The sequence below is a fragment of the Mus caroli genome, unplaced genomic scaffold, assembly GCF_978045245.1.
Source record: "Mus caroli unplaced genomic scaffold, Mus_caroli_1 scaffold_2, whole genome shotgun sequence".
NCBI classification, from domain to species: Eukaryota; Metazoa; Chordata; class Mammalia; order Rodentia; family Muridae; genus Mus; species Mus caroli.
The window spans coordinates 59,974,057-60,000,248 of record NW_028227257.1 but is presented as its reverse complement, the minus strand read 5'-3'; the positions used below and the strand labels follow the sequence as shown (position 1 = coordinate 60,000,248).

At 45.6% G+C, this 26,192-nt stretch overlaps 1 protein-coding gene and 1 pseudogene across 4 annotated transcripts in view; both read right to left on the bottom strand.

Annotated features, from left to right (window-relative positions):
- Positions 1-26,192, bottom strand: part of Vps39 (VPS39 subunit of HOPS complex) — a 41,101-nt gene that overhangs the window by 11,678 nt on the left and 3,231 nt on the right. The window contains exons 3-13 of one of the 4 annotated variants that reach the window (XM_021183453.3): positions 23,135-23,167; positions 22,606-22,670; positions 21,889-21,931; positions 20,386-20,480; positions 19,477-19,575; positions 18,329-18,421; positions 15,891-16,074; positions 15,245-15,365; positions 15,030-15,150; positions 9,975-10,104; positions 2,707-2,849 (exon numbers count right to left, since the gene is read on the bottom strand). In XM_021183453.3, coding sequence (XP_021039112.1) covers positions 2,707-2,849; positions 9,975-10,104; positions 15,030-15,150; positions 15,245-15,365; positions 15,891-16,074; positions 18,329-18,421; positions 19,477-19,575; positions 20,386-20,480; positions 21,889-21,931; positions 22,606-22,670; positions 23,135-23,167 — 1,127 coding nt within the window. Of the gene's footprint in view, positions 1-2,706; positions 2,850-9,974; positions 10,105-15,029; positions 15,151-15,244; positions 15,366-15,890; positions 16,075-18,328; positions 18,422-19,476; positions 19,576-20,385; positions 20,481-21,888; positions 21,932-22,605; positions 22,671-23,134; positions 23,168-25,374; positions 25,445-26,192 lie in introns of all 4 variants that reach the window. The other 3 variants (XM_085834544.1, XM_021183447.3, XM_029473727.2) reach the window with 3 other exon arrangements.
- On the bottom strand, positions 404-2,700 carry LOC147005834 (D-3-phosphoglycerate dehydrogenase pseudogene; annotated as a pseudogene).

Below are 26,192 nucleotides of genomic sequence, written 5' to 3'. Positions count from 1 at the left end.
GTGCTATGCTACACTGACACACGTCATCAAATCCACCGTACACATAACATAAATCCTAACTCAGAAGCTAGCGCATGAAGACACATAGGAAACTAAACAGAGCTAAAGTGCTGGCGGCTTCTCTGGCTTATACTTTCTGTTTGTTTGTTTTAGAGACAGGGTTTCAGTGTGTAGCTCTGATTCCAGAGCTCACTATGTAGATCAGGCTGGTCTTGAACTCACAGAGATCTGCCTGCCTCTGCCTCCCAACTGTTGGGATTAAAGGTTTGTGCCGCTGTGGCCCTTTGGGTTTATATTTTCTATGTTTCCTAAACTATAGGCATTTCCCTCACAATTATGTGTGGTATGAAAAAGTTCTTAACAATTAAAATTTACCCCTTTTAGGTTATATAACTTCCTGTGAATATGCTTACTAATATGAAGATTTAGTTTAAACAAAACAAAACAGCCCCCACCTAAGCTTAACCAAGGAGCTATGGATAGCAGGTGGTTTCTAAAGGAGTGTGTGTGTCAGTTAAAGATTTCTTAAAGGTGTGGCCCCAGAGGATGGTCCCACACCTAGAAGTATATAGAGAGCAAAAATTGGAGTTTTGGGGTTTTGTTGTTGTTGTTGTTGTTTTTGTTTTTTGGAGTTAAGAATTCTTTACTAGGTATTAGTTCAGGCAGATGCCCTGGTTCTGCGATCCCCTCTCCCTAGAGGTCACAGTGAGCGGGTCTCTTCAGAAGAGCCTGGGGCTGAGAGTGCTGAGCCCCAGGGTCAGAAGCAGAACTGGAAAGCCTCCAATACATGCTGCTTCCATGTTTCCAGGCTGGGCAGCAGGGAGGAGAGGCCCATGACGTGCCAGGGTTTGGTAGGACAGCAGCTGTACATCCGCCTCTGCCAGGAGGCTGATCATAGTGGGCAGCATCACAGGGTTGGAGGGCTGAGCCCAGAATATGAGCAGGGGTTGGCCCCTGCGAAGTGGCACCTCTGGTCTGAAGACAGCTCCGTTGAGCATCTGCAGCATTGGTATTGTGCCCTGGACCAAGCCCACAGCTTGGTAGGGGGCACCTGCCAAGGCCACAGTCAGGAGGCATTCCCCGCTGCTCTGCTCCCCTGGAACCCCAGGGCTGTGGGAGGTGGTGACGTTGAGGCCAGCCTCTTTCACCAGTAGCTTAGCGTTCACCAAGTTCACGTCTGCCTGCTTAGATGCTTCTCTCAGAAGGCCGACAATGACTGCAGGGCTCAGGCAGATCCCAGCATTCTTCAGAGATGTACCTTGTGTAACCACCTGGATGGTCCCTTTAGGGGAGCCAGCCCAGGCATGCATCAGCATGCCCAATGCTTCTGCTAGACCAATCCAAGGCTTGGTGTGTGGAGAGAAGGCACTAGTGAGGGCCTGGGCGTTCACGACGCCTGTTAGAGATTTCCCCTTCACCATGTCCACAAACTGGACTGCGATTTCCTCCCCACAGCGGCTCTGGGCTTCCTTGGTGCTGGCACCCAGGTGGGGACAGCTGATGATGTTCTCATGGTCTACTAAGGCTGGGTCCCATGGTGGCTCTTCTGTAAACACATCCAGTGCAGCCCCAGAACACTGACCAGACTGCAGGGCACGCACCAGGGCACCTTCATCCACAATGCCTCCTTGAGCACAGTTCACCAATCACACACCTTTCTTGCACTGAGCAAAGATGATGTCATTCAGCAAGCCTCTGGTGGAGGGCAGGAGTGGGGTATGGACAGTTATAAAGTCACAGAGAGACCAGATCTCCTCCAGCGGCAGCTGCTGAACACCAAAGGAGGCCGAGACTTCAGGAGAGATGATGGGGTCATAGCCTATAGTCTTCATTCCAAAGGACTGCATTCGGGTGGCCACCTCTCTTCCGATTCTGCCTAGGCCAAGAATTCCCAATGTCTTCCCATTCAGTTCTGTCCCCATGAACTTCTTCCGGTCCCATTTGCCATCTTTCATCGAAGCCGTCACCTGGGGAATCTGCCTGGCCCGGCACATGATCATCCCTCAGGCAAGCTCCGCAGCACTGAGGCTGTTCCCATTGGGGGTGTTCATGACTAGGATGCCCTTCCTCGTGGCAGCCTCCAGATCCACATTGTCCACGCCTGTGCCAGCCCTGCCCACCATCTGGAGCTTCTCTGCTGCATTGATGACATCAGCAGTGACCTTAGTAGCTGACCGGACAATGAGGCCTTCACAGTCCTGGAGTTCAGCTATCAGCTCCTCCTTGCTCAAGTTCTGCTTCTCCACCACCTGCAGCCCTCCATCTTGCAGGATCTTCCGGCAGCAGGGGTCCAGGCTGTCACTGTACTTTGCGCAGATTTGCGAAGGCCATTGCTAGAGTCAGGCCTTAGAATCAGTTGCTCTGGGTGGGCAGAAGCACTTAGTTCAGGAAACTGCAGGCAGGGCTGGCTCCGGTGACTGGGCAGCATTGTTGTTGTTTTGTTTTGTTTTGAGGACACAAAATTAGAAGGAGGTTTGGAAAGAATTTAAGGTAAAAATGATCAAAATACATTATATGAAACTCTCAAGGAATTCACACAAATAACAAAGTCAACGGTACTATTAAGTGGGAGGCAGTAGAATGTGGCCCACCCCGACTTCCACGGCCTTCACTTAAGGACCTCCTACGGCCCTATTGCTGCCACAGTGAAGCAGCAGTGCTGGAACTCTGAGGCAGAGGTTCCTGTGTCCTGTGTGCTAGACCTACCTGTGTCAGGTAGTCAATGAGAGCTAAGTGAGCCTTCTCCAGTTCAGCACCAGAGAGTGTGGGCAGCGGGTTGGGGTACTGCAGTTGCTTCCTGTAGTCCGTGGGCAGTAGGTCGGGGTACAAGCCCATCACGTGGGTGGGATCTGTAAGAAAGGAACGCACATGTCCTTAGGAAAAGAAGCCAGAACTGTAGGGGCAAAACACAACATGGTATTTTATATCGTGTATGATAGCAAAGTCAATCCCAGACTGATGGCTGTTATTTCTTGTTTGATTGTTTGTTTGTGTGTTTAAGACAGGGTATGTGCAACCCTGGCTGGTCTGGGCCTTATTACATAAACCAGGCTGGCCTCAGATTTGTGGCAATCCTCCTCTCCTCCCAAATGCTACAACTATAGGTAAACATAAGCATGCCTGGATTACCCCTCACCCTAGGAAATGAATCTAAGTTCAGAAAAACCTAATAAGTCACCTAGTAATGATCTGAACACTTTACATAAATTTCATTAAAATGTCACAAAAATGGCATCACTCACAGACACACAGGATTAGGACTACTTAACAACCATCTAAAAGAAGTAGACTTTTCAAAATTTGTATGGAAAACTGATATTTAAGTGAAAAAGACCAGTAAGCTTGTGCACGAACACACACACACAGAGTAATTTTTTAAAGTGATAAATATTTAATGTAATGAAATATATTAACAGTCAACACAATTAATAAAAATCCAACATTAAGGAAGTTTTTTCTTAGCCAGGCAGTGGTGGCACATGCCTTTAATCACAGCACTCGGGAGGCAGAGGCAGGCGGATTTCTGAGTTCGAGGCCAGCCTGGTCTACAGAGTGAGTGCCAGGACAGCCAGGGCTACACAGAGAAACCCTGTCTCGAAAAAACCAAAACAAACAAACAAACAAACAAAACAAAACAAAAAAATGGAAAGATCTCCCATGCTCATGGATTGGCAGGATCAATATAGTAAAAATGGCTATCTTGCCAAAAGCAATCTACAGATTCAATGCAATCCCCATCAAAATTCCAACTCAATTCTTTAACGAATTAGAAAGAGCAATCTCCAAATTCATGTGGAATAACAAAAAACCTAGGATAGCAAAAACTCTTCTCAAGGATAAAAGAACCTCTGGTAGAATCACCATGCCTGACCTAAAGCTTTACTACAGAGCAATTGTGATAAAAACTTCATGGTACTGGTATAGTGACAGACAAGTAGACCAATGGAATAGAATTGAAGACCTGGAAATGAACCCACTCACCTATGGTCACTTGATCTTTGACAAGGGAGCTAAAACCACCCAGTGGAAAAAAGACAGCATTTTCAACAAATGGTGTTGGCACAACTGGCGGTTATCATGTAGAAGAATGCGAATTGATCCATTCCTATCTCCTTTTACTAAGGTCAAATCTAAGTGGATTAAGGAACTCCACATAAAACCAGAGACACTGAAACTTACAGAGGAGAAAGTGGGGAAAAGCCTTGAAGATATGGGCACAGGGGAAAATTCCTGAATAGAACAGCAATGGCTTGTGCTGTAAGATCAAGAATCGACAAATGGGACCTCATAAAATTGCAAAGCTTCTGTAAGGCAAAAGACACCATCAATAAGACAAAAAGGCCACCAACAGATTGGGAAAGGATCTTTACCTATCCTAAATCATATAGGGGACTAATATCCAATATATAAAAAGAACTAGAAGGTGGACTCCAGAAAATCAAATAACCCCATTAAAAAATGGGGTTCAGAGCTAAACAAAGAATTCTCACCTGAGGAATACCGAATGGCAGAGAAGCACCTGAAAAAATGTTCAACATCCTTAATCATCAGGGAAATGCAAATTTAAACAACCCTGAGATTCCACCTCACACCAGTCAGAATGGCTAAGATCAAAAATTCAGGTGACAGCAGATGCTGGCGAGGATGTAGAGAAAGAGGAACACTCCTCCATTGTTGGTGGGATTGCAAGCTTGTAAAACCACTCTGGAAATCAGTCTGGCGGTTCCTCAAAAAATTGGACATAGTACTACCAGAGGATCCTGCAATACCTCTCCTGGGCATATATTCAGAAGATATTCCAACCGGTAAGAAGGACACATACTCCACTATGTTCATAGCAGCCTTATTTATAATAGCCAGAAGCTGGAAAGAACCCAGATGCCCCTCAACAGAGGAATGGATACAGAAAATGTGGTACATTTACACAATGGAGTACTACTCAGCTATTAAAAATAATGAATTTGGGCCGGGCGTGGTGGCGCACACCTTTAATCACAGCACTCGGGAGGCAGAGGCAGGCGGATTTCTAAGTTCGAGGCCAGCCTGGTCTACAAAGTGAGTTCCAGGACAGCCAGGGCTATACAGAGAAACCCTGTCTCGAAAAAACCAAAAAAAAAAAAAAGAAAAAAGAATGAATTTATGAAATCCCTAGGCAAATGGATGGACCTAGAGGGCATCATCCTGAGTGAGGTAACTCAATCACAAAAGAACTCACATGATATGTACTCACTGTTAAGTGGATATTAGCCCAGAAACTTAAGATATACTATAAGATATAAGAATACTCAAGATATAAGATACAATTTGCGAAACACATGAAGCTCGGGAAGAACGAAGACCAAAGTGTAGATACTTTGCCTCTTCATGGAATTGGGAGCAAGGCACCCATGGAAGGAGCTACAGAGACAGAGTTTGGAGCTGAGACCAAAGGATGGACCATCTAGAGGCTGCCATACCCAGGGACCCATCCCATAATCAGCCTCCAAACACTGACACCATTGCATACACTAGCAAGATTTTGCTGAAAGGACCCTGATATAGCTGTCTCTTGTGAGACTATGCTGGGGCCTAGCAAACACAGAAGTGGATGCTCACAGTCAGCTATTGGATGGATCACAGGGCCCCCAATGGAGGAGCTGGAGGAAGTACCCAGGGAGCTGGGGGGATCTGCAACCCTATAGGTGGAACAACAATATGAACTAACCATTACCCCCCCACACACACACATACACCAGAGCTCATGTCTCTATCTGCATATGTATCAGAAGATGGCCTGGTCAGCCATCAGTGGAAAGAGAGGCCCATTGGTCGTGCAGACTTTATATGCCTCAGTACAGGGAAACGCCAGGGCCAAGAGTTGGGAATGGGTGTGGGGGGGAGTGGGTGTGGGAGGGTGTGGGGGACTTTTGGGATAGCATTGGAAATGTAAATGAAATAAATACCCAATAATAAAAAAAATTAAAAAAGAAATGTAAATGAAGTAAATATCTAATGAAAAATTGGAAAAAAAAAGTTTTTTTCCTTTTACCCTTTAGTATATAGCCACAGTGTATATGAAATAGGCACATTGTTTATAACTTCAATTTTGGAAACAATGTGTAAGTTCTTCAACAGCAGAATAAAGTATGTTTACTTCAGCTGATGAGAGTGTTATGATGTAACGCACACTGTAGTTATAAAGTATGTGACATTATGATCACAATTCTGTTAAAGATGTGTACATGTGGAAAACATCTGTATGAAGAGGGATAAAATGAGTGATAAACTTGGATCAAGATTTCTTAAAAGATATTCCTCACATTCTTAAAACATTTGTGCCAACAATCTATGCTTTGTTTTCCTATAGAAAATGTCAGCTTAGGAGGCAGAGGAAGGCAGACTTCAGTGAGTGTGAGGCTAGCCTGGTCTACCGAGTGAAATCCAGGACAGCCAGGGCTACACAGAGAAGCCCTGTCTTGAAAAACCAAACCAAACCAAACAAAAAGGAAAGAAGAGAAGTGGAGGGGAGGGGAGAGGAGAAGGGAGAAGGGAGAAGGGAGAAGGGAGAAGGGAGAAGGGAGAAGGGAGAAGGGAGAAGGGAGAAGGGAGAAGGGAGAAGGTTGAAGGGAGAAGGGAGAAGGGAGAAGGGAGAAGGGAGAAGAGAAGAAAAAAGAAAAGATGTCAGAGTGGGGAAGGCCAGTTCCCCCGTAATGGACACAAGTCTTCGGTGAGGCCCCCAGAACCCAGTTGACCCCATGTCACAGTATCTGACCCATCTAAGAAGACCCTGCTCCTTAGGATCAGGAATCTGGCAGAGCACTGACAAGAATGTGCAACTGAACAGAGCAGCTGGCAGAGCTGCACGGAGCCCCTCCAAAGCAGCTGTGAGGAAATGCAAGTGAGCACGTGGCCTCCATCTGTCTGTCTCCTGCACCTACCTACAGCCACCGCCCACTGACATTCTTCTCAACACCTGTGATAGGAGGCTGCCCGTGATGGGGGGCAGCTCAGGGATTCAAGTCCCAGGTTCCAATTCTACCAGTGCAAAACCAAAAGGTCTTGCAATGTCACCTTTTGTCTATGAAATGTCAAGCTCCTTTGTGACCTTCAAGGTTCTTTGAAATCTAGCTTCAACATATCTTTCTGGCATGATCTACCACACACTACCATATGGTTCACTGGGCTCACAGGAAAGTGGACACAGGTTGGGACTGTGTCTCCATGGTTCCTTCACATTCCAGTTTCCTTCTCACTCTTCAGGGCCCAGTCCACCTCTTCTTTCTTACGTTTGTTTGGTTGTTGAGATAGGCTCTCAAATTATGTGTTAGACTTGCTTAGAATTCACTATGTAGCCCAAGATGGCTTTGTACACTCCTACTATCTAAACATTCCAGGTGCCAAGACAACACACAGGTTGAATCACCATGTCTGACCTCCCTTCATCTTCCTGCTCCTGGAGAACTCTATCACCATGCACCTACCCCCAAGTGTTTAACTGAGTGGCTTCACATGCAAGTACTTTGTGTACCTGTGGTACAATGTATTATCCTAGACACCCCAGCACTGAGGGCAGAGCTGGCACTGCCAACACTTAGGAGAGGGTTCTGAGTCCAGGGTTATGCCTGACATAAAACACTACATACACAAAACTAAGGACTCAGACACAGGAGAAGAAGGATATGATATTCCTCATTCAGAGAAAGGGTGCCAGGCAGCTTACCCACGCTGCTAGCTGGCCAGTTCCTGAATTCCCAGGCACTCTTTCCACTTCATGTACATGTACTGGCTGCTCCCTCAGCCTAGAGTGTTGTTCTCTGGACCCTGGCATTGCTCATGGAGCCACCCTCTGTCAGGTGGTAACTAAAATGCCCCCTCTGTAGAGATGCCTAACTATTTCATATTCAAATGCAATCAGAGCCCTCAGGACATGGGACTGTGGGAGAGAGTGGCAGGGAGCAAGCACAGACATTTGCGGCACTGGGGGCAGGGGGTCCTGAGGTTGTAGACAAGGTACTTAAGCCATGTGAGACTGTTGCCTGCCAGGGGTCTTCCTCCAGCTCACATGCCGCTTTATGGCTTCCTCACCAGTGCTGTGCCGCCGTCTCTGGCATGGCATTCCAGACTCATCTGAGTTTGCATACTGTGAATTAGCTTATGTGTAGGCAACAGCCACACTGGTCTGTGGGTATTGTCTCCCAGACCACTAATGTTTCCAAATTACGGAGAGCAAGCTGGCTCACAACTACAAATGAACACTTTAACCACACCAGGCCTGAAAGAAACAGAAAATCCCACACAAATGCCACTTTAATGCAAATAGCAGCTGGTTAGCAGCTTCCAGGACACATTTTCTCCTAAGTTAAGCCACCTGGGGAAGCTGCTAGTACAGATGCAGTCTTACCAAACACACAAGGCATCCGTCTCCATGCCTCAGCACTGGGATCACAACCAATCGTAGACCACTGCCCTTGGCCTCTTTGGGCTCATCTCAGGTCCTCATGTTTGTCATGGCCATCTCCTGAAACCTGACTGAGCCATTTCTCTAGCCCCACCTCCCTTCTCAACAGCAACCTGCTTCTGCTCGGTGAGTTCCTTCCTGCAAACTATATTTGTGGCTCGAGGACTACCTTAGCCTTCAGATTCAGAGGGCCAACCCTCCTTCCCTACACTAACAAGGCTGGGAATGGGGCCATGACCTGGTGATCAGAGCCCTAGACCCTGAGACAGTGCAGGAGGAGGCTGAGGGTCAGTATGGTGCATGTCCATCCCACACAGTCCTTGTACATATCCCTTTCTCAAGAGGAGTCTGCTTTCCCTTGTCTTACACCTGTAATGACCCTTGTAAATCAACAGAATACAGGAGGCATTGTAGTTACAAAAGGTATCCCAGATCACACCCTCTGGGAAAAGCCAGCTGTTGTGCATGGTACTTGATCAGCTCCGTGAAGACTCACTTGGGAGAACTGAGGACCCAGGACTCAGACAGAACCAACTTGTCAGCCATGACAGTCAGCCGCCTTGGCAAAGGACTGTATAACTGAAGCGCTTTGGTGCTAGCAACTGGCAAGTTGGCAGGGAGTGGCTTTTACAGGGGATGAAGTACCATGGAGATGGGAGGGGCAACAGCTAAGGAAGCGGCTATGTTAAAGTAAGGTCACCTAGTCTGTTGTGGCTAGAAACTAATTTCTGTCCGCCTTCCTGCTTTGAAGGCCTCCAGACTTCCCTTTGGTACCATAAAAGATTGATCCAAAGATGGGTTGGGTGGTGGCAATGGTTGCACACATCTTTAATCCCAGCACTAGAGGCAGAAACAGAGACAGAGGTATAGGCAGGGGGAATCTCAGTGAGTTTGAGGCAAGCATGGTCTAAAGAGCAAGTTCCAGGATAATCAGGGCTACACAGAAAAACTAATGGGGCTGTCTTAAAAAAAAAAACAAAAGTTGACCTATCAATTTTATGGGACCCTATATGATTCACTTAACCCTGTTCAATTGATCAGACTCTAGTAAATTACTCAGAACTCATATCCACTATTCATAACCAAGAACCCAAGTTACTGGCCAAGGACAATTATGGGGAGAAGGTAAGAGAAGGAAGGAGAGGACAACAAAAGGGTGTGGAAGAAAGCCAAACGAATGTAGTAACAGTAGCAGACACACAGTGTGGGTGGCACTCTGTGCTGTTCAGTCGCCTCACCTAACCTTCACAGGATCCTCTAGGGGAGCACTATCATTACAGCTCTTTTGGGAGCATGATCTGTAGAGGAGAGAATGGAAGCTCAGAGCTTTGCATGAGCTCTGGCAGGCTGGACTAGTGACCCTCCTAATGCCATCACATAACCAAGGCAACATATAAGAGGGACTTGTCTGGCTTCTGATTTCAGAGGGATAAGTCTGTCGTGGCTGGGGAAGTGCAGCAACAAAGAGCAGACATGGTCACTGGAGCAGAAGCTGAGGTCTCATATCTTGAAGCCCAAAGCCACACCTGCTTGTTACCTGTGCCAAGTTTAGCAAAGACCTGCATGGACTCATCAAAGCGCTTCTGGCAGAAGAGGTTGAAGGCATACAAGTTCTTAATGTGATGGATCTGCTGCTGCTTTTCACTGTCTGAGTCATCTTTCATCTCCTAAGAAAAGACAGAAGAAAGAAAAGCTCATTCACTCTCAAGTATGTGCTTTGCCCAGATCATGCTTTTTTTTTGTTTGTTTTATTGTTTTGTTTTTCAAGACAGGGTTTCTCTGTATAGCCCTGGCTGTCCTGGAACTCACTTTGTAGACCAGGTTGGCCTCGAACTCAGAAATCTGCCTGCCTCTGCCTCCCGAGTGCTGGGTTTAAAGGCGTGAGGCACCATGCCCGGCTGCTTTGCCCATTCTGAGTGGTAAACCACCCTAGAAAGCACGGGGGCAGGTGCTACAACATTCAAGGGTAGCATCCACCCGTGCAGACTGCCTGACAATCTTCTCCTAAAAACTTTTACTTCTTCAAACAACTACACTAAGACGTGGTTACATAACTAAAATAACATTTAATTTTAGGTGTTTTGCCTGCAGTGCCCATGAAAACCAGAAGAGAGCATCAGGTTACCCTGGAACTGGAGTTACAGATAGTTGTGAGCTGTCATGTGACCTAGTAATCCAGCTTAGGTCCTCTGCAAGCGCAGCCAATGCTCTTAACCTACGAGTCATCTCTCCAGTCCCTTACTTACATAATTTTAAAAATTTATTTTTATTTTATGAGTGTATATCACACACAGGCCTGGTGCCTGGCAATCTTCTCCTTACACTGTTAAGTAGCTATGCAACAAAAACTCACTAGAGCTTCTACAAAGTGCCTAACTAGTGCCCTGAAACCTATTAAGGCCATGACAAGGCCTTAATACAGCCTAGAGGATATATGCTAATTAAATGAACGTGAGTGCCATATTTGATCCTGGTTCCCACATGAAATGGCATTAATGAAAAGCTGGCCAAATCTCATCACACCTAAGGTTAACATTTAAAAGAAAACCTGTTGGGCAGTGGTGACAGACCCCTTTAGTCCCAGCACTTGGGTGGCAGAAGCAATGGGATCTTTGTGAGTTCAAGGCCAACCTGGTCTACATAGTCTGTAAGAAGGAACCAAACTGAAGCCATTTTGAATAAAGCTTTCATTTTGAATAGGGGTCAAATAAACTAAGTTCCCAAGACCTCTCTAGGTAACTGGCATCCTGGTTGGAAAGTTGAGACAAGAATGCTAGGCCATTTCCCCTGCTGCAGTTGAACACCCTGATCAATGAGAACAGGGTGAGTGTAGCACACAGGGAAATGCAGCACACAGGAAAGCCTCCACCCCTGGATCCTGATGGATGGGAAAACGTAACTGTAACTTGGTCCAGATGTTTAAGCTTTTCAGGCTTAAAAGCTCGGTAGCACTCTGGCTCAGGGTCAGTTCAGCTCCCGAGTCTGCCTCCCAGATCAATCAGCAGCAGCTTAATTACAATCAACTTTTCTTGTCTGCATTGACTTAGTGTTTGAACTGTGTTGGGTCTGAGTGGACCCCATAACAGAGAATTCTAGGACAGCAAGACTACACTGAAAAAATCTGTCTCAAAAGAAAAGAGAAAAGAAGAGAAGGAAAGGAAAGACCTGCACATGTGTGCCCTAACACCCACCCACCCACACATATGTATATACACACAACACATTTTTAATTAGGTTAATACATAAATGAAATTCTTCTCAGTTTCTTTCTTCCTCTCTCACCTCTCTTCCCATCCCTTCTACCATCACCCTAGTCCTCAACTGTCAGCACACAGCTGCACCTCGCTGTGCGTGAAGGCTTTCTACACCTGGCTCTGTCCTCTTTTCAAGCTTACTCTCAGAGATTACGACACACCTTCTTCTCTAGTCAGTGTAACTCCAAACATCCTAGAGATCGTTTTCACTTTTCTTTCTTTTCCCATATTTATGTGTGTGTGAGTGTGTGCACGTGCGTGCGCGTGTGCATGTGAGCTACAAGGCTGAAGCAGGGAATCATCTTCAATCCGTCTTCCACCTTACTCCACCAGTCAGGGTCTCTCAGTGAAACCCAGAGCTGGCTGACAGGGACAGTCACTCCAGCCAGTTGGCTCTAGGGATGACCTGTCTCCACTTTCCAAGGCCGAAATTATAGGCAGGCCATCCCATCATATCCACTTTGGGCAACTGTCACACATGTGGTATACAGACAGATATGTAGGCAAAACACCCAGATACATAACAACATAAATGGTTCTAAAAAAAAATTAAAAAAAAAAAGACAAAACATTGGGTTGGAGAGATGGTTCAGTTTAAGTACTAAGATGTCCTTAAGATGGCTCCAGTATTTAAGGACCTGAATTCAGAGTCCCAACACCCCAATAGGACTCTGACCAGGTATACAACTAGAACCCTGTGTTGAGAAGAGCATCCAAAGGCCAGGCAGTTTAGCCAAATTGGTTATCTCCATGCTCAAAAACTAAGGTAGAAAGTGACTGAGGATGCCACCTAACATCACCTTCTGTCACATGCTCATGCATGTACACACACACACACACACACACACACACACACAAGATGAATAGAGAATGCCGATAAAAATATGAAGAAATGCGGAATCTCACTAGCTGCCAGAGGAATGCAAATTAAAACTACATCAAGATTCCAGCCTAGTCCGAATGGTAGTCAGAATGCAAATGAGCATCAAGAGGCACAGGCGAGGGTGAGGACAAGAGGGAGACTATGCACTGCTGGTAGGAACGCCCACAAGTACAGTGCTATGGAGAGCAGTGTGGAGAATGCAAAGAAGCTTAGCACGCATCTTCCATATGACCCGGTCCAGCACTCGGGCACGAGAAGAGCGTCAGGTCCACACAGCCTAGGGACACTTGCAGTCCAGGGTTGACCGCAGCACTGTTCACAACAACTACTTCACGGAGCCAACCTGGATGTCTGGCACAAAGGAAGGGAAAAGGAAAAGTGCCACGTGTATATGCTGGGATGTTAGTTTCAGCCTCAGAAAGACAAATACACCTTTCTACCTCATTTGTGGTTCCTAGATTTTTATTATTATTATTATTTACTAATTTTACATATGTGAGTACATTGCATCTGTCTTTAAACACACCAGGAGAGGGCATCAGATCTCATTACAGATGGTTGTAAGCCACCATGTGGTTGCTGGGAATTGAACTACGGACCTCTGGAAGAACAGTCAGTGCTCTTAACCACTGAGCCATCTCTCTAGTCCCTAGTTCCTAGATTTTTTTACAGATACATAAAATCTACTCCCACCCCTCTTGGTTTGTGTGTGTGTATATATGCGTAAAACTGTCTGGAGGAAAAAAGGGACCAGTGGAAGGGAAGGGAGAGAAAAGGCAGGACAGAGAGAAGAGGCAATATATTTAACATACAATATGTACATGTAAGAGGCTTGAAAAAATTAGCATTTTAAAGTGGGACTTCTAATTTAATTATAAAATTTACACATGCAAAATAAAAGTTGCATTTAAAACAGCCTGCATGGGTTGGAGAAATAACTCAGTCATAAAGTGCTTGATCTTTAAGTCATAAAGAGTTTGACCCCTGAAACCCATGTAAAAAGCATAGCAGAGTGGTACTGAGTGCAATCTCAGCGCTGAGGAGGCGGAGAGAGGAGGCTCCCTAGGGCTCGATGGCTAGCCAGCTTAGCCTAACTGATGAGCCCCAGGTCCCATTGAGACACTCTGGAGGGGTGTGGTGGGGAGAGGATGAGATGGGACAAGGTGGATAACTGTCCAGAGGCACAACACCTGAGCCTGGCCTCTATCCTCCAGATGTGTACACTCCAGCGATGCCCACCAGTACACACACATGTACACACATACAAAAGCAGTTGCCATAAGTAATTAAAGGTGATTGCTGCTTTTCCTTTAGAGACAGTTTGCAGGAATCAAGCTTACTATTATCATCATCAAGACCTCTTTGGATTAGCACCAACCCAGGTTAGGCTCGGAGACTAAGTCCACTCTCTGCAGACACTAAAAAATACCACATAAAGCACACGTGTCAGCCAGCATGTGCTGTAATCCAGCCTTGGAGGGTGAGGCAGGAAAACCGCCATAAGCTTGAGACTGGCACAGGCTACTGAGCCTTGTCTCAAAAACTACACAGGGGGAAACTCACTGGCGATGGGAGGGAAAGTGGAACAAGATGCCCTGCTGCTTTGCTGGGAACAATCCACAGGAACACAAAGGAGAGCGGCTGCAAAGACCTGAATGTGGTTTGTGTCTCCCAGTGGATTCCAGGGTTGGGGATTTGTTTTCTAGGTGGCAATACTGAGAAGTAGGGTGGCCTTCAAGAAGTGGGGCATATGGGGCATACATCACTAGGGACAAAGGGAAAGGGCTGTTATGACCGGAGCCCTGGCCCCTCGTGTCTGTTCATGGTGGGCCTAATTGCATGCCCATGTATTCCTACTCATTCTGAGTGGTATCAAAGCCAAGAGTGGCCCTTGTCATTTGGACTTTGGATCCTGGAAAATGTAAACAAACATTCCTTTTCCTAAGCTGTCTGTTGTGACAGTAAACAGCTGACTGTCCCAGTGGCCACAGTAAACAGAAGGCTGCAGTTCAATGTAAGGTTCAACGTAACAAGAGAGGCAGTCCCAGAGATTGAAGAAGGCTAACACATGCCATCAGAATTCACTGATGAAAGAACTGAGGGCCCTCTAGTGGCTACATTCAATTAGACAGTATTATGACATTTGTTAATGTATGCATTGTCTTTAATTGTCCCAAACAAACCATTTTATTATTTTATTCTTTCATTACTTTCTAGAAGACACCATTATAACTGACATCCACTCTACACTTGAACAGGTCAACAAGGTAAATCACTTACTTTCACTGATACTTGAAGGTGGACTAAAACCCTGCATCAATCCCTCCTGGCTTATTCTTCATTTATATAAACAGATCTAAATACAGTCCAAATACCAATCGCTATGTGAGTTCAGCTGCTTTAAAAAATGATGAGGAAAGCAGACTGCTTCCCAAATCTAAGGAACAAGACTTACAGCGAGCTGCAGAGCCAATTCAAACTGCTTGTCCTGGAGAAGCTGTTGGATTTGGGTTGCCATGGGGACAGGAATGAGTCTCCAAACAAAATGATTGCTGGCCACATAGATAATGTTTGATCTGGAGAAGGAAGAATATTGGTAAGTGGGCATTGGATTGTTTTTAGGGACCTGGGAACAATGCAGCAGCCACAGTGAAGAGAGAAATTCCTTACCCCCCTGATGTAATGAAGCGAGGCCTTTGCAACTCGATGCTTTGGACCAGAAGCCTTGGTTCCAGTGTTCGGATCTCCACGTATCTTGGCAACACTGCAACAATGTATGGAGGCTGGTGCTCTGCAAGAGAGGACATGCCGAGCTGGAGTGCTGGCTGAGGGTTTTGGGTTAAGGATGGGTTTGGATTTAGTTGCTTGTACAAAAGTGATGTAAATGGATCTCAAAAAAAAAAAAAAACTCCTAAGTCAAAAATCCTCAAACAGGAGGATTCTTCACTGTAATTCCCCACTGAAGACTATTGTTTGCTTGAGTGATATCAAAAGACATCTCTTGTATAGCAGAGCTATGCTGTGCTTTGCTAACATAGCAGGACCAGCTAAAAGTTAGCCAAGTAGTGCTGGTACACACCTTTAATCTCAGCACTCAGGAAACAGAGGCAAGCAGATCTCTGGGTTCAAGGCCAGCTTGGTTTACAGAGTACAGCTACGGCCACGCAGAGAAACAAAAAAAGGTGGGGGATGCTGGGTGTGAGTAGAGGAAGGTAGGCAGAGTCTACCTATCTGCTAGGATCATGACAGAACTAATTCTGCAGGGATGACACACACCCCACCCAAACGACAAGGCAACAGCTCCTGTTGGCCTTACCCATGGCCACTGGGATGTCTGTCCAGTTCAGGGCGCATTTCTGCGTGCAGATGCCTTCCTCGTTAAGCACCACAGTCAGATCATCCTGACCCACAGCTACTTTTCCATCTGCCAGAGGGGCAACTAAGGGCTCCAGCTGCTTGCCTGTTGGGAAGAGCTCTTTGATGGACCCCTTTCCATCCACCTGCAGGAAGAAACGGGGGTCACCCAGCACTTCCCAGACAGAGCTCTTTGATGGACCCCTTCCCATCCACCTGCAGGAAGAAACGGGGGTCACCCAGCACTTCCCAGACAGAGGCACGAACGCAGCCTGGGAAAACCCACACAAAACCCAAACCAGAGAAGCCAGTAATGGTCCTTGTTTGACGTGACCATGGTATTTGTTATGACAATCTTTACCACAGTGTAATATGTGTTTTCAAAAAATGGAGACAAGGATCTGCCTGGCACCTACCAATGCTAGGTGCTATGACATAGAACATCGCTGCTGGTAGAAATGCAAAGTGACACAGATAGTTTACATGCTAGCTTGTTATAAAGCTAACACAACATGGGAGCCAGCAACACCACTCCCAGTTATTGTCCAGGGAAATAAAATGTACATTTATACAAACCACTAAATAAAAATGTTTATAGCACCTTTATTCAGAACTGCTAAAAACGGGGAACAACTGTATCTATCAGCTGACAGGTGAATAAGCAAACTCCAGCCCATTCACGTCACAAGCCCCACTCATCTGTGAAAAACAGCAATCACTGATAATGAACACAGATGAATCTCAAATGTCCTGTGCTAAGTAGACATCTCCACTTGATACAACTGTTTATATGACACTCTACAAAAAAACAAAACTTAGGAGACAAAAAACACATCTTGGTAGTGGAAGCCTGGGAGTGGGATGGGAGGCTGTTGGGAGGAATGTATGAGGTGACAGTTGCTTTGAATTGTTACCGTGGAATTAGTTACATAACCCTAGATAGCTGTCAAAGTCCAGATTATACAACAAAAAGAACAGAATTTAATGTATGCCAGGGTCTTAAAGCAAGATTTGCAACCCTCAGAAAATGAATGCTTAAGACAGAGAAGCGGGCTGATGATGTAGCTCAGTAGTGGTGATGTTGTATGACAGATGCAGCCACAGGAGCCACAGTGCCAGCCAGACCCCTGCTCTAGCCTAGGAGCCACGGGGCCAGTCCCCTGCACTGTTAGTATCTTGTCAGCTGAGAACAGTGACTCCTTCAGGACTTTGACCCTGAATACTAGCAATAGTAAAATATTCCCAAACTAAACACATGGCGTGAAATAGCAAAGAACTAAACGATGAAGAGCTAACACAATGGGGAGCAAGAAGGAAGGCTCCTAGAACTGCCAAATCTGGATTAGTAGACTAGGGTGAAGCCAGGAGATTTAGATTACTCTACGAAGTAAGGAACATTCTGTCTTTTCTACTTACAGTATGCAAATGAGAGGGGAAAGGACAATGTTGTGCTATTCACCACTCTGTATTAGAAAAAACAATGATAAAAACAATTTGCACAGCAAGATAGGTTTTTTTTTTTTAATGTGTATGGATGTTTTGCTTGCATCTGTGAACCATAAGGGGTGCCTGGTGTCCATGGAGGCCAGAAGAAGGCATCAGATTCCCTGGAGCCAGAGTTCTAGCTAGTGTTTGGTCACCATGTGGGTGCTGGGAACTGAACCTGGGTCCCCTAGAAGAGAAGTCAGTGCTCTCAACCATCTGAGCCATCTCCAGCCTCCAGCAAGGTATTATTTTTTAAAAAGCAAGGTAGACACCCATATACTAAAAGGCAAGGAATTAGTGTTTTCTCTTCTCTTCTTTCCTTTCTGAGGTGCTGGGGAATCCAACAGAAGCTTCCACCCTTCACCTGCACAGACTGTTTCTGATTTGGGTGGGGCAGCTGTACTTCCTCTATTTCCTTAATGATATTTCCTATGGCATACCTATTCAACTTCTGAAATTGGTGGAAAGACTGAAAACAAATACAGGCAGAGATTTTGAACTCGAAAGCTAAGAGTAGAACTCATGTGTAATTCCTGAGCAGCCTGATCTGTAACACATAGGGAAAAGAGCATGATATTCAGGCAGATGGACTAACAGCAGCCCTAAAGACCTGCCCCAGTCACCAGATACTGTGGGTAATAATGCAGAGAACTGAGAGTTGATTCTGTTTGACTTCAGTTACATGAACACCTGGCTTGTGGAAATGCACGCACACACAGACACACAGATACACAAGACACACCCACACACCCACACAGAGAGTTATGCAAACAAACAGGAGCCCTGTTATACCCAAAGCTCTACTTAAGGAAGTCTCCAGGCCTATGGTTCAGAAGCAATGACCATCTGCCAAGGTAAAGTCATGGTCACTTGCCCAAGGCAAGCTGATGAGAGCAGCAAGAACAGAAGGCTTACCCTGATCAGGTAATAGTCTCTCTTGAAACCAACGCAGATAGAATTTTCACACCATGCCATGGACTTGGGCACATCTGGCACACTAAAGTCTCCCTGGATAAAGAGAATATGAGTTCAACTGAGAAGATGTTAAAACAGGGTGGGATGAGATTCATGTTTTCTGTTATATTACCTCCATTCTGCAAAATACCCTCTATCCATACCTGAGCACAATTCTTTTTTTTTAAAATTTTTTTATTAGATATTTTCTTCATTTACATTTCAAATGCTATCCCAAAAGTCCCCTATACCCTCTTCCACCCTGCTCCTCTACCCACTCACTCCCACCTCTTGGCCTTGGTGTTCCCCTGTACTGGGGCATATTAAGTATGCTAGACCAAGGGGCCTCTCTTCCCAATGATGGCTGACTAGGCCATCTTCTGCTACATATGCAGCTAGAGACACGAGCTCTGGGGGTACTGGTTAGTTCATATTGTTATTCCACCTATAGGGTTGCAGACCCCTTCAGCTCTTGGTTGCTTTCTCTAGCTCCTACACTGGGGGCCCTCTGTTCCATCCTATAGATGACGGTGAGCATCCACTTCTGTATTTGCCAGGCACTGGCAAAGCCTCACAGGAGACAGCTATATCAGGGTCCTTTCAGCAAAATTCTGCTGGCATATGCAATAGTGTCTGCCGTCAGTGCTGCGCACAATTCTTGAAGAACTATATAAATAAAATACAAATAAGGTCTGGACTTAGTTCTAGCACTTGGGAGGCAAAGGCAGGCAGATTTCTGTGAGTTCAAGGCCAGCCTGGTCTACATTATCAAGTTCCAAGGAATCCAGAGATACCTGGAGATCCTGTCTCAAAACAATAACAAAAGAAAACCAACCAACCAATAAACAATATGAGTCACCCTAATAAAAATATAAATCACCCAGGAACTGGAAAAAGTGCAGGAAAGGCTCCCTTAGAAGAGACAAGATAAAGCAGTGTGCAGGAATGCTGTGGAATTGTGGGCACGAATAAGCAAGCCCAGGACTCTACATCAGTGTCTGCCTGGGGAGAACCTCAAGCTGGGATTAACTAGATCTAACCAAGAGGCTCGAGGCTAGCTACAGTGCCAGCTCCCACCCTGCCTGCACAGCAGGCACAGTGGACGTTACCTGCAGTTCGTGGAATTCTCTGTCCTTCCAGAAGTACAGCTGCAGCTTCTTCCTCACTGCCACACACATCCGCAACACCTCCTCACCCGTCTCAGTGTGCTGAGGAGAGACACCCGAGCCAGTGAGGATTTGATGACTCCATAGCACAGCGGCAAACAGACTGGCGAGTCCCTACCTCAACTTGAATGCAAATCTGCAAATCCCCTGCACCTTAAAGCCCCACTGCCACAGCTGGGCGGAGGAACACCACTCAGTCAAATGCTTAGACACATCTGGTTCAGGATGACTTCTCCACACGAGAATTCCCAATTCAGAAACAAAACCCAGAGTAGACTTCCCATCCGACAACTGCTCTCTCCCCAACTGCCTTTCCTTAAATGTTTCTTGCCCATGGCTGTCATGAGTTGGTGACAACAGACTTGCTTATAATTCTTAGGAAGAATTGGGAAGAGAAAACCCCCAGGCAGAGAGCAATAAAGAGTGGAAGTGGGCTGCCAAAGCTAACAGTGATCCCAGCTGAGAAGAAGATGATGAACTGGCAGAAACAAGATCTTTTTTGAACAATGAAAACTCCCTAATGACAAAGACCATGGCAAACCTGCTTAGAACAAGTCAATTTAATATCTTGAACAAGTTCATGATATTATGTAAAGTCTTGCTTTCCTACTAATGTTTGTCTGACAACCGCCTTTCCTCTGGCTAGTCCCCTGTGACACACAAATACCTGGCATGTTAATTAGCACATGGGGAATGCAAATCTTGCATCTCGTACCTCATCTAACAAGATCCAAAGCAAAGTACTCTCTCTGAAGGTTTTGGGTTTGGATGTCAGAGTCGTCCTTCCATGGAGTGGTAGGAACGTGGTGATGCTGGAGTCACAAAGCCAAGGTCCCCCTCAAGCACACTCACCTGGAGGTCACAGGTGAACAGTGATGCACCCTTGGCCTTTGAGACTGTAGTGATTTGTTGAAATGTCAGTAAGTCATGGACATAAATGTTGTTTTCTGTTTGGGAGGAAGTACAACATCACTATGCCAGTCTCTAATATAGTCTCTAAGATAAAACCAAAAGAAGTAACTGTAACATCTACAAGAAGAGAGCTGTAGCCCTGGGTGAGATGTACCTCCAGTCTCACTAACGACAACCACTCCGGACGCTCACAGTACACCTTCTGACCCGGTGCTCTGTCCCTCACGACTCTGCATGGGCTCACTTCAGCCCTACTGTATGTGTCCTTTTCATGGGTGGAAACATGTCAGCAGCTTTACCCAGGAAATAACTTTCTGAGCTGCGTATGCTAAGAAGTTCCAATTAGAAAAAAGAAATTCTCTCTAGATTTTGTATAAACCATGGCAAGGATTTCTGCTTAAGCAAGACTAACAAAGCAATGCAGTGGTCTCCCATGAACCACTCACTTCTGAGACACCAGCCAGTGCCCAAATCAGGAGAGCGCCAGACTCTGTATTAATCTCGTACTCATATAACCTTTGATAAAGCTTAACTTGGCATAGTAAGAGATTAAAAATAACTAACAATACAACAATTATAACCCAACAGCACCAGCATGTGAGTGCAGTCTCTCAGACTATCTTACTGCCAGCCAGCTCTCTTTCCTTTACAGCTGACCACAGGTAAGGAAAATTGGGCAGGAAGACTACCGGGACATCTGAACTAGAGCAGCTTCCTGCGGTGAGGACTTAGTGCGTAATCTCACTGTAGACCCAGGGACTAAGTCTAAAGTGATTCTGCTATTTAAGCCTCTGGCTAAACAGCACAGGGCCTGAGATAAGTTTCTACTCTTCAGCCTCGGGCTGCTTTGCAAGCCTGGGCTCTAACAATTCTGGCCCCCATCTGTCTCTTGCTTAATAGCGGGCCACTCTTCACCACCACATGTCCTAAGTCAGGCCACAAGGAACACCTGCTGCCACATGATGGCCTTGCTTAAGTTATTCCTTGATGGGCTGGAGAGATGGCTCAGCGGTTAAGAGCACTGACTGCTCCTCCAAAGGGCCTGAATTCAAGTCCCAGCAACCACATGGTGACTCATAACCATTCATAATAAGATCTGACACCCTCTTCTGATGAATCTGAAGACAGCTACAGTGTACTTAGATAATAAATAAATCTTAAAAAAAAAGTTGTTCCTTCTGCCTCCTCCTCTCTTCCTGTGAAGTGTGTCTGCCTCCCCTCTCCTCGGACCCCACAGCGCTGCCACCATATGCATTACCACTCACTTTCTGAATTTCGGCATGATGATCACTGAACAGAGAATTTGAAGAACAGAGTTCAAGTTCATGGCAAATATTGCCTTTATTACCCATATGCCCTGATGTATCTGGTTAGAAGACACCAGCTCATTGTAAACCACTGTTGAATTAACACACGAAACACAAATGTAGCCCTTCTTCTTACCTAACAAGCTGACCAGAATCTTAAACTGGGAAACCACATGGATCTGGAAAACAGAAAATCATTCGACTCAATTAAACATTTCCGGTAATCTGTAACAAACGTTCACTTAACAAGAAGGCTAAATTAGACTAAAGGGTCTGTACTGGTTACAGACACTTGAATCATGATTATGTGTAACCATGGTTTCTGCTTGTGACAGAAGATTCGGGCACTTGACCATGGGCAGAGATTCCCTATATAAAGGGGGTAGAGAGAACATTATCAAGTTCTAGCTTTGGATAGGACTTCAGTGTATCCCCTAATAGCTGATGCATTTGTTGGGAGCCTGGTCCCACTGTTGATTTTAGGAGTAAGGCCTGGTGGGAAATCTGTAAGTCACTGGGGATATGTAATTAACCAAGTGAGTTAGTGCTCATGGCATTCTTCAGTTAGTTCTCAAGAGAGGTAAGGTTGTTAGAACAGGTCGAGTCTCTTTCAGAATCATCTTTGGCTTCCTGCCTGACAATGTGTTTGTTGCACGTGTCGTGTTATAAGCCTTCACCATGGCTGAGATGCTGGAAGCACCATAGTCTTGAACTTCTAGAATTATGAACTCAGTCAATCTCTTCTTCCTAAAGTAGCTGCTTCAGTTATTGCATTACAGTCCTGAAAACAGACTAACACAGCAGGGTCTCACAGAAGCCAAAAGTTCTTATAGCAGTGTGCACAGCCACTTACCTGCTGGATCTTTTTGGAAAAGTTCTTATTGGACTTCTCTAGTGTTACCTCAAACCTGTTACAACCTATGGAAAACAAACAAACCTCTGTAGTCCCAAACACAGAGATACACCTAACACAAGAAAGCTGCAGCATCATATGCACTCCTAAGAAATCTCTAAAAACACCTAAAAGTCAGAGGTCTAAACAGACAGCTGTCTTTACTGCACACTGCAGGTGGCTTTCAACTCCAGTGTTACAGCAGAGGGTCTCAAGCACTTTTGGCATCAGCAGAAAAGATCACACAATGTTTCCCAAAGCAGCGAGGTACCTGGAGTCTGAAGATCTTACCCTACGAAATACCTTGGCCAAGTGCTTCACAGGAAGAGGGTAAAGCATGGTAGTCAAACATGAGAGCCCAAGCCCTGAGACCCAGAACAAAGTCTGCTTGCACCTAGAACTAGCCCCAGCAGCGACCCATCCTGCACCACGAGGGCAGAGCAAACACTACCATCTCCAAGCTAGAGCAGGGGGATGCATCTACACTTACTGCCGCTTTCAGGTGAGGCTACATCTGCTGGCACTGTTACAAAAAAGTGGAAGACAGTCAACACCATAAAAACACGAGAGCCCAGTCTTGCTGGGGATACATACTTAGCTGTAGAAGTTACTGATCAAAATGAGAGCAATAATAATAATAATAATAATAATAACAACAACAACAATAGCTACTACGAGGTCGAGACTAGACACAAAATGCTGGGTTGATTTAATCTGTATTGTGTATCACCTCACAACTAATTCCAAAGAGCTGGTGTCATTAGTCCCATATTTTCTAAGAAAAGGCCTTACTCTGTAGCCTGGGGAGTGGGGGGCATAGATTCTACTACATTGCCTAGGCTGCCCTTGAATTCACTGCAATCTTCCTGCCTCAGCTTCCTGAATGTGGGAATTATAGCACGAACTACCACATGAGTTTTCAGTTTTTCTTAGTATTATTTTATTACTGGGGGCAGGAACACACATCATGGCAAAGGACAACTTGTGGAGTCAGTTCTCTCCTTCTCTCCTTACACAGGTTCTGGGGAGTAAATCTGGGTCATCAGCCAAGCACTTCACGCACTGGACCATCTTGCTGGCCCTCCTTGGTTGGTTGGTCTGTGAGACAGTCTCACTGGGTCTGTGGAACAGGACCTCATTATACAGTCTAGGACGGTCTGCAGCTCTTGCCCGGGCTTCAGGTGTTGGGATTACAAGTATGTAGCACCATGGCATGTTCCAACATCATATTTGAGGTGTCTAACGGAACAGCCAGTGTTTGACAAACATCTGTTCTTACATGTATACAGCTGAAAAGAGCAATATTCTGTTTTTTCAAGTAATTGTATCTTCATTGTTGATAATATACCAAAACTTGATGAAGGGTGTTTCTGTGAATGGGAACTCAACCTCAGACACACCAGTGAGCTTTTTACTCAGTTACACTAAGAGCCCCGATCTGTCTGGCATACTGGATGGCCCTTTTACTCATATATACTTTGAAACACTAACATCTGGAAAAATAGCTTCACCAAGTCACAAATTTTCCAAATAATAGCATATTCGACTAGAATATTAAACATCACACTCATTACTGTCACCCTGACCTCAGTGGAAAAATCTTAAAGGATAAGACCTCAGGGTCTCCAGAGCTTGGTCAGGCCTGATTCTTGTGCTTCAGAGAGGCTGTGACCCTGAGCCATGTGCTCATTGTCCATTCTAGTTGTGTACTGTGGAGTCTGAGGCTACTCTGTGTCGGGAGGATGCTAGAAGATGAGTTCCCTATGTGTCTGGACACCTGTGGAGAGGGACCCTCAGGTTCTTTCAAATGATAGTTGATGGGAAGTTGGTTCACTCTAAGAAGAGGGGTGCCCGGAGCAGGTTTAGAAGCTGGTGATGGCCGTTAAAGCAACTCTGGCTCAGTGCTGCAGAGCCTGAAAGCAGAAGCCTGACATCTCCTGGCCAGCCCTCTTGACAACTGCCTTGTGACAGGAAGAAGTGAGCTGTCTCCCTGACACGTGTTTCCTGGATGTTCCTGCGGCTGCCTGTGGTCACGTCTCCTCCAAGGCACGTGTGCCTGGAATCACCTTGCACCCACCTCCTGCTTCCCCCTTCCTCTTCCCAAACGCCCTATGTGGCCTTCTGCCTCCTGCTTCAGTTTTCCGTCTCAAGTGGGAGCTGCAAGCACACAGCACGGGAAAACCTCTGTAACAGCACCTGCTATGGTTTCTCGTCAGAAAAATGCTGGGCGAGTTAAAAAATAATTAAAGGTCTAAGAAGGCAGCAAGCTTGTGGGGGAGGCATTGACTGGCTACAACTCTTATTTTCTGTTGGCCAATCCTGCCAGACTGCCAGCTGTGTTCCTTTGAAATGACTTCATTAAAACAAAACAAAACAAAACAAAACAAAACCCCACACACAGCCAGGCATAGTGGCACACACCTTTACTCCCAGCACTTGAGAGGCAGAGGCAGATGTATCTTTGCAAGTTTGAGGCCAACCTGGTCTACAAAGTGAGCCCAGGACAGCAAGGGTTACATAGCAAGACCCTGCCTCAAAAACAAATAAACAAAACCAAAAACAAAAAAAAGCAAAGCAAAATACAGGAAAAATTTACTCACTATCCCAAGGGGTCTGAAAATCTAGTCTTTCGGGCAAAACTTAATATGCCATGAAAAAAAAAGCAGCCAGTGCATCTCACACCACAACAACACACATACATTTTCCTGAGATAGTCATGGGCCTGCATACCTGAAACTAATTATGTAGTCCAGGCTAGTCTTGAACTTGCAACAATCCTCCTGCCTCAGCTTTCTACATGCTGCAATTAGAGGCATGAAGTCACCACACCTGGCTGGAAAGACTGTTTTACTCTTAACCTAAGTCACTAAGGAAATCGAGAGTAAACCTAAAAACGATGCACTTGCTGGGGCTGGAGAGACGGCTCGTGGTCAGGAGCACGTGCTGCTCTTGCAGAGGGCTGGAGTTTACCTCTCAGCATTCATGTCTGCCAGCTGACAACCACCTATAACTCCAACCCTAGGGGATCAGGTACGTATGTATGGATACATAATCACGTTCACACATGAAGACACCACACACACACACACACACACACACCACACACACACACACTGACAAGGCTGCATGACACATGCTGCAGTCAGGTGCTCTCCAGCCTCCCGAATATCTAGCTTCCATAAGGAAAAGTACAGATGTAAATCCAGAAGAGGGGGGTAGTCTTTAACAGAATGGATTTCAAATTCTTTAGTTGTTATTTTACATTATTACTGACAAAGTCACCATAAGAACTTGCATTTTCAAAGGCTTTTCAAGCCGACTATTGCTTTATGCGCTTCCAACAACTTTGTCATAGTTTACAAATGACAATGCTAGTATCAGAAAGGTCTCACCAGTCATATAACCACGAAGTAAAACTGGGCATGAACCCAGATCCGCTCGTCCTAGCCTATCCTCATAAGCAAGTGCAATCCCCATCAATGGCTACTGTTCTTTTTGCCTACCACTATGTAGCATTTATACAGGATTCTATTCCATCAGAAACATTT